Here is a 9,017-nt window from a genome sequence, read left to right as displayed (position 1 = left end):
GTGAGAGAAGCTTACCAAGAAGCGAGTATAAGCAGTCCAGTTAAGGACACTTGGGATGACCCACTCTCACCAAAACTACGGGAGGCTTCCATAAGACTCCTCAAAGAATATGTGAGACTTGCCCAGATCAGGTTCGAAAGAAGCCTCACACCAACTGGAGCCATAGGCCATCCAATGGGAGTCACGTTTTCAGATGGGAGTGAGGCTTCCTACGGCGTGGTGCTCTATCTCCGTTGGGAGACGCAGAATGGGGTCGTAGTGAGGCTGGTTGAGTCAAAAGCAAAGCTTACCCCTCTCAAACAGAAAGGAGACGTGATTAAGGCAGAGGTATGTGGTGCTGTCTTTTCGACCCGCCTGAGAAAATACCTTGTAAAGCACTGCCGCATCAAGGTCGCACGCTGGGTCCACTTCGTGGATAGCCAAACAATCCTGGGAGCAATTCACAAGGATAGCTATGGCTACCAAACTTTCTTCGCTAACCGCATCGGCGAGATCCAGAAGGCTGGACCAGTGGAAGACTGGAGGTGGATTGAGGGCAACCTGAACATAGCAGACATTGTCACAAGGGGAGCAACTCCTGAGGAACTCGATGAAGGGTCAGAGTGGCAACAAGGCCCAGAGTTCCTGAGTTGGCCTGAGGCTGAGTGGCCTGTGAAGACGGCCAGTGAGATAGTGACCAGCGTGGCTGATGACGTTAAAAGGTTGCAGAGAAGAGCGTTCTCAGCTGTAGTCACCAGGTCTCAGGCAGAAAAGTTCTCAGGCCCCAGCAATACTGATGTTGGGGCAGACTTGCAAGACTCCGCACCGCAGATGAAAGACCAAGGTCCAACTCCAGCAGTAGAGAGGCCAAGGAGGAAGCCCTGGGGTGTAGCTCTAGTGCGCCTTGTCGGGCCCGAACGATTCAGTAGCTTGTCTAAATTGTGTGGAACAATCGTCTGGGTTCGAAGAGCGGCAGAATCCTGGCTGAGGACAAGCTACCAAGCCTCGAGCTCAGCAAACTGACAGGTGAGGGGCCCCAGGCTGTCTGGGAGAGAGAACAGCGGCTTTCCAAGACCTAGCCCTTGCAGCCCAAGACGGCGTGAACTTTCAGGATACGACCTTAAACCGCCTTGTTGTGATGAAAGATGACAACAATGGACTCTTATTTTGTGGTGGTAGAGTCCAGTCTTGGAATGAAGACGGAACCGCTGTACCTTTAATCCCGTTCCGGTCGTGGCTGGGGGCCTTGCTTGCGAGGGAAGCTCACGAAGCGAATCATGAAGGGGTGGCTGCCACACTGCTGCACACTAAAAGAAAGGCCTGGGTTGTGCAAGGTCGGAGGACAGTGAAGAAGGTGGTTAACAGGTGCATCACTTGCAAGAAGCAAAGAGCCCGGCTGTGCCAGCAAGTGATGAGCGCTCTTCCTCAGGAACGTACCAGTAGAGCGAACCCATTCGACTATACTACACTAGACCTCTTTGGACCCTTTGAAGTGAGGGACGCTGTTAAGAAAATAACCAAGAAAAAGGTCTGGGGAGTCGTGTATTGCTGCATGACTTCCAGAGCCGTCCATGCTGATCTCATCGACGACCAGTTTTCTGAGAGCTTTCTTCAGGCCTACTCCCGGTTCACTGCTCTGAGGGGGCATCCCAAAAAGCTATGGTCAGACAGAGGCACAAACTTCTTGGGAGCCAGGCCTGCTCTGAGAGAGCTACACAAGCACCTGGCCTGTTTGCAGACGGCATCCGTTGAAGACAAGGCTGCCAGAAATGGCACAGAGTGGCAATGGGACTTTCATCCTGCAGACTCGCCACACAGGAATGGAGCAGCAGAGGCAGCTGTCAAGCTCCTTAAAAGAGCTCTTAACAGTCTTGGCGGAACAACTGGCTGCTACACCTGGTGGGAGTTCCAGACCCTTCTCTACTCTGCAGCCAACTTGACTAATGAGTGACCCATCGACGCCAGGGCACAGGAACAAGAGGACTCAGTGGAGTACTTGACCCCCAACTCCCTCATCCTGGGGCGCACCGGACAGGGAGGTGACATACACGGAATCGACATGGAAACCCGCTCTTGGCGCGGGCTGAGGGCTGTCCAGGCTGGAGTCGACAGGTTCTGGAAGAAATGGAGCGAACTGGCAGGACCAAACTTGTTCATAAGACACAAGTGGCACCGAGCAGAGAGAAGTATCAAGGTTGGAGACGTAGTCTGGATTGCGGACCAGCACGCTCTGAGGGGGCAGTTCCGGCTCGGCCGGGTTGCTACAACATATCCAGACGAGAAGGGGGTTGTCCGGGATGCGGACATAACAACCTGCATGGGTCTTCCTGCTCCCATGGTTCCCAGGGCGCGGAGAAAGGACTCTACCATGCACACGAAAATCGTCATTCGCAGGGATGTGCGGAGGTTGGTGATCTTGATTCCTGCTGAAGACCAAGAGGAGGTAAGATAAGTCCTCGCCATGGGTACCCAAAGACTGTGACTCTGTGTTCTTTGCTTAGCTAGCGGGTAACCCTGGGAGGCAACTGAGTGCTTCGAGGGCAAACCTACACTCAGTAGGAGGAAAGGTGGTGGAGCCTACCTCCTTAGTTAATACATGTTTGTTTGTAAATGCCTACAAAGACTGGACTTTAGTTTGAAATTCTCACTGAGAGACTCAAGAGACTGTGCCCTCCTTGGATCTTCGATCAGTCAGCCAAGTGGGAGGTTTTGAGACTTCTAGCTCACTCAGGAAAAGGAAAAAAAAGAAGAATTTTTTTTTTTTTTTATATATATATATATATATATATATATAGATAAAAGAGAAGCAAATGGGTCTGATGTGTTCAATTAAATGGGGAACGAGTGATTTCTTTAAGTTTCTTAGATGCTCAGATATGTTACATTATGTGCGCATGCGCAGCTTCACTAGGACTTAAATTACAGCACCTGGTAATCACTTGACCGCAGACAATCATCAGGAGCACACAGCCCGTTGGTATGTAACTGTTCTTGTGACCGTTCTTGATACACGGGAAACTGTTGAGTGAAAACCCCAGCAGCGTTGCAGTTCTTGACACAAACTGGTGCCCATGGCACCCAATACCATACCCCGTTTGAAGGCACTTAAATATTTTGTCTTGCACATTCACCCTCTGAATTGCACACATACACAATCCATGTCTCTTGAGTTGGTTGAGTTACTGACTTGATCTTCCTGTTCGGGTTGGCGTCCCCTCGGGTTCGTGCCATGGGGGAGATCTTCATGGGCTATACTCGGCCTTGTCTCAAGGTAGTACATTGGTGGTTGAAGATATCCTTCTAGTGGTGTGGGGGATGTGCTTTGGCAAAGTGGGTGGGGTTATAATCCTGCCTGTTTGGCCCTGTCCAGGGGTATCGTCGGACGGGGCCACAGTGTCTCCCGACCCCTCCTGTCTCAGCCTCCACTATTTATGCAGCAATAGTTTATGTGTTGGGGGCTAGAGTCAGTCTGTTATATCTGGAGTATTTCTCATGTTGTATCCGGTGTCCTGTGTGAATTTAAGTATGCTCCCTCTAATTCTCTCTTTCTCTCTCTTTCTCTCTTCTCTAGGAGGACCTGAGCCCTAAGACCATGCCTCAGGACGATCTGGCCTGATGACTCCTTGCTGTCCCCAGTCCACCTGGTCATGCTGCTGCTCCAGTTTCAACTGTTCTACCTGCGGCTATGGAACCCTGACCTGTTCACTGGACGTGCTACCAGGGTCCCAGACCTGCTGTTTTGAACACTCTCTCTGTTTCTAACTCTAACCTGCTGTCTCTAACTGAATGATCGGCTATGAAAAGTCAACTGACATTTACGCCTGAGGTGCTGACCTGTTGCACCCTCTACAACTACTGTGATTATTATTATCCGTCCCTGCTGGTCATCTAAGAACATTTTAACATCTTGGCCATGTTCTGTTATAATCTCCTGAGGCATGGTCCTAGGGCTCAGGTCCTCCGAGAGAGAGAAAGAAAGAAAGAAAGAGAGAAAAAGAGTAGGAATTAGAGAGAGCATACTTAAATTAACACAGGACACCGGATAAGACAGGAGAAATACTCCAGATATAACAGACTGACCCTAGCCACCCCCCCCGACACATAAACTACTGCCGCATAAATACTGGAGGCTGAGACAGGAGGGGTTGGGAGACACTGTGGCCCCGTCCGACAATACCCCCGGACAGGGCCAAACAGGCAGGATATAACCCCACCCACTTTGCCAAAGCGCAGCCCCCACACCACTAGAGGGATATTTTCAACCACCAACTTACCATCCTGAGACAAGGCCGAGTATGGCCACAAAGATCTCCCCCACGGCACAACCCAAGGGGGGGCGCCAACCCGGACAGGAAGATCACGTCAGCAACTCAACCCACTCAAGTGGCGCACCGCTCCTAGGGACGGCATGGAAGAACACCAGTAAGCCAGTGACTCAGCCCCTGTAATAGGGTTAGAGGCAGAGAATCCCAGTGGAGAGAGGGGAACCGGACAGGTAGAGACAGCAAGGGCGGTTCGTTGCTCCCGTGCCTTTCCGTTCACATTCACACTCCTGGGCCAGACTACACTCAATCATAGGACCTACTGAAGAGATTGAGTGTATTCAAGCAGTAAAACCTTGAAATCAGCCCTTGCCTTAACAGGAAGCCAGTATAGAGGCTAGCACTGGAGTAATATGATACATTTTTTTGGTTCTAGTCAAGATTCTAGCAGCTGTGTTTAGCACTGATTATTTAGTGCTTTATATGTGGTTATTTCATGAAATTATGTACTGTAAGTATGTGTAATTAAATCACATTGCTGTCTCATGAAATGTAATTGTTTCTATAACATAACCTACAATAACTTACTTTGTTTGGAGACTTGCTGCTTGATTGTAGAGTTTCAGATTGGCGGCCTTCAGTTGATATCTCCCCACTGTATGGCAGCTCCTTGATGAAATGTCCCAATCATATGTTTGTATCTATACATACTGACTCTGATCCTTAAGGCTGTGTTTAGACTGGCAGCCCATTTCTGATCGTTTTTCCACTAGTTGGTCTTTTGACCAATAACGTCAGACCTTTTCACATCAGATCTTTTTCAGAGGTGATCTGATTGGTCAAAAGACCAATAAGTGAAAATATATATCAGAATTAGGCTGTCTGTGTAAACAAAGCCTTTGTGTAACTGAAGCCTTTAGCCACACCCTACATAGGACATCTAGTTTCATTTCTTGAGAACTGAATGACTATCAGATTAATAAGTAGCCTGAACAGCCACTAGTGGTTGCTGTTTGCCTGTCTTTTGAAGGTCCTAACTTGTTTGTCATGGTGAGCTGTCTCTTTGTAGATAGCACTTTACAATATGTAATTATCAGGTTCTTACTAAGACATTTCATAGTAAAATGGTAAATGGACGTTGTTTCCATTGGATCTATTGAAATAAGCAGATGTTTACCAATTGGGTATGAATTCTTTGAAGTACCAGAAAGTATCCCCAGGTAAAAACAGTAGAAACCGTACTATAAAATAAGGTGCTACATTTATGTTTTTATTAAGGTGGCAAGATGCTCATGTGGACCTGCAGAAGAAGTTCAGTGAAACCAGATAATGTGGATGTAATAAGATGCTGCCTGGCGATGGAGCAATAGCCGATTTGAATGACTCCTTTTCAAATGTAACCTATCGTAGTAAAAGCAAGAATACAAAATACTGTATGTGTTAACCAATAAACATTTATGTGGGGTATAAATAATGAGAGTGGGGAAAAAGAGCTCCACCACATCGACAGGCATTGTTTACTTTGACATATAGGCATAAATATTTGAATTTAATTGAAAAATATCATATATTAAATGGGTTCTAACCTCATGTCTATACATAACTACATCAAATATGAAAAAAGACAAAAGATCATTGAAAAACACAGTCTAGTGGTAATACATACCTAATAGCATGAATTATAAACACCTCACATGACAGGATTTAATCCTCATCATATGATGATGTTCTGAATGAATTCTGCTCTCTGTCACGAAATGAGAAAGGAAACCACATAATGATGTGTTATAGCTGGTTTGGTTATTCTGGTTTCATAACTGAGTTATAAATATGCATAAATACTTCCTGTAGCTTCCAAAAGCTATGAGGTACTGTTGTTGCTGTCTGATTGCTTGTCTCTTCTTTTCTGCTCCACAATGTATTCAGCTTCTGAGCGGTGTAGACAACAACAATTACATGCACAGTTGTAGCTGTTGGAGACACACCTTACCCCAAGAAATGGATCAACAGCCTCACAAGCAGTGAGGTTTTCGATCAGTTTTTCTCTATCAACTTGTAGGGTCTGACCTTCTGGCAGGTGGAACGCCAGGGTCACATGGTCCCAAACAAACCACTTGTCATATTCATACAAACAATCAAAAGGTTCCACTTCAACCACCTGTGGCCTATGAATTACCGGCTGAAAGTCATGGGTTTCAGACACTGCTTGTGCATGCCAGTCCATGGTCCCCTCTTGGTATTTAAAAACATCTTCTCCACCATTATTAAGAGCTGGGTACTTCTCCAATTCCTGTACACCTGGACTGTGAACAAGCACTGTGTACATGATCTCTTGTTTGTAGACAGTAGTTCCATAGACTCTCAGGACAGGCTCTTCTCCACCACAGATCTGCTGTCTGTACATCATCAGGAGATCAGACAGACTGAAAGTGAACCTGAAGTTCCCATAACGTGATGCCTTCCTGAAGGCAGGTGAGGTGGTGAACTTGCTGAGGAAGGGTTGCTGCATCTGCCTCTGCTCAGGTGTTCTGTCAGGGAAGAGCTTCTCCAGGTAACGGTCTTCTGCTGCTCTGATATCATCATGGTCTATGGCTAGACCCCACCACAGGAGACTCTTCTCTCCGCCCTTAAATCCACCTGAATCCAAGATTCCATCAAGACCAGACTTTGTGGTGACATGGGCCAAACTGGATATGTGAAACTCAATATCAGTGAGCTGTGGGATGTCTTTCTGAATATTCTTGTAACAAGGGAGGCCTTCCATGTCTCTCAGTGTGTTTAGAGTCTTTTGTGTTCCCCAAAAATAGGTCTCCTCTATCCCTCTGGCATTTATACGCTTCATTCTTCTACCCTGAGAGGATGAATTGTACTGAATATTAGGGATTTCAATTCAATTGACTTCAATTCAACTATCTGTATGATGTAATTAATCTCAAGATATGCTAAATGCACTTAGTAGTAGTAAATACATTAATTGGAAATACAAGCACGTTCTTGGGCGGTGTTGTTACCGAATAATGATGTTTCACAATTTGAGATACATTTCTATAGTCCACCATGTTGAAACAGGACACCCTACACTAGTTTAAGTTACCCAAAGTGAAAGGACTCTGCTCTCATTCCAGGAATGTAGTTTAAACAAACACATGTATTTATGATTACGAGTAAACATTCTATTGATTACGCTGTTGTACTTGTAGCTTTCCACAGAATGAGAATACTCACGTTATAGAGAACTAACTTGAAGATCAAATGGGCGCACGGTCAACCATGGGATTGACGACGGCTCCTCTTATTATAAATCGGAGAAACTGGTACTGTATTAGCCAGTGTTATATGTCATTTGCGTTCCTCAAGAACCCGCCGACGATGGGTTCACATTCGTCTCTCTAGCGTAGATATACGGGTTGCCTCCCACAATGTTACCGATCTGGGATTTCGAGACTAGAGTTAACATAAGTGTAAACAAATCAACAACAGTCCATCCACTATTTCCGTACCAGTCACTGACTGTCGTCATGGGAGTGGAAGAGATAAGGCTAGATCATCTTTGGTGAAACTCAACGTTAATGCTTATGTTCGTCAGTTCTGCGTATACATATCAAAGGAATTAAACATAGTTATTAACCCCATTTCATTGTGAAATAATATTACACAATTAAAGTGGTGTTGGTTATTTTCCATTGATCAGGCAGCGGATAGTGTCCTCTAGATCTGCACTATCTTCTAGGAACGATGTGCATTCCCGGTAACACACTCGTATCCCCCGTGGACCGGCTCATACATGAAGTATCCTCTATTCATGCTGCAAAGGCATCATTTTACTAGATTTGTTATTAAGTTAAATCATTCCCATAATGATTTGAGCGTGTAGAATAGATTTGTAGTTGTAAACACAATTTGCAAGTGCGTAACCGTGAACATGAAAAAAATAATCTGTAGTTGTAAACATTCTCAAACATGTAATTGATGAGTTGTAATGAGTTGTAAACATTCTCAAACATGTAAATTATGAGTTGTAATGAGTTGTAAACATTCTCAAACATGTAATTGATGAGTTGTAATGAGTTGTAAACATTCTCAAACATGTAATTGATGAGTTGTAATGAGTTGTAAATCAAATTTCAAATCAAATTTATTTTTATATAGCCCTTCGTACATCAGCTGATATTCTCAAAGTGCTGTACAGAAACCCAGCCTAAAACCCCAAACAGCAAGCAAAGCATGTGAAAGAAGCACGGTGGCTAGGAAAAACTCCCTAGGAAAAACTCCCTAGAAAGGCCAAAAACCTAGGAAGAAACCTAGAGAGGAACCAGGCTATGAGGGGTGGCCAGTCCTCTTCTGGCTGTGCAGGGTGGATATTATAACAGAACATGGTCAAAATGTTAAAATGTTAAAATGTTCATAAATGACCAGCATGGTCAAATAATAATAATCATAGTAGTTGTCGAGGGTGCAACAAGCACGTCCGGTGAACAGGTCAGGGTTCCATAGCCGCAGGCAGAACAGTTGAAACTGGAGCAGCAGCACGGCCAGGTGGACTGGGGACAGCAAGGAGTCATCATACCAGGTAGTCCTGAGGCATGGTCCTAGGGCTCAGGTCCTCCGAGAGAAAGACAGAAAGAGAGAAAGAGAGAATTAGAGAGAGCATATTTAAATACACACAGGACACCGGATAAGACAAGAGAAATACTCCAGATGTAACAGACTGACCCTAGCCCCCCGACACATAAACTACTGCAGCATAAATACTGGAGGCTGAGACATTCTCAAACA

At 45.5% G+C, this 9,017-nt stretch overlaps 1 protein-coding gene across 1 annotated transcript; it reads right to left on the bottom strand.

The window, feature by feature from the left end:
- Nucleotides 1-5,490: 5,490 nt before the first annotated feature.
- On the bottom strand, nucleotides 5,491-7,995 carry LOC106583163 (uncharacterized). Its single transcript, XM_014167028.2, has 2 exons — nucleotides 7,467-7,995; nucleotides 5,491-7,092 (listed from the first exon to the last, which is right to left on the bottom strand). The coding sequence occupies exon 2, from the start codon at nucleotides 7,081-7,083 to the stop codon at nucleotides 6,103-6,105; it is 981 nt and encodes a 326-aa protein (XP_014022503.2). The 5' UTR covers nucleotides 7,084-7,092; nucleotides 7,467-7,995; the 3' UTR covers nucleotides 5,491-6,102.
- Nucleotides 7,996-9,017: the final 1,022 nt, after the last annotated feature.

This window comes from Salmo salar, chromosome ssa22, assembly GCF_905237065.1.
Source record: "Salmo salar chromosome ssa22, Ssal_v3.1, whole genome shotgun sequence".
NCBI classification, from domain to species: Eukaryota; Metazoa; Chordata; class Actinopteri; order Salmoniformes; family Salmonidae; genus Salmo; species Salmo salar.
This window is presented reverse-complemented; position numbering and strand designations above follow the sequence as displayed.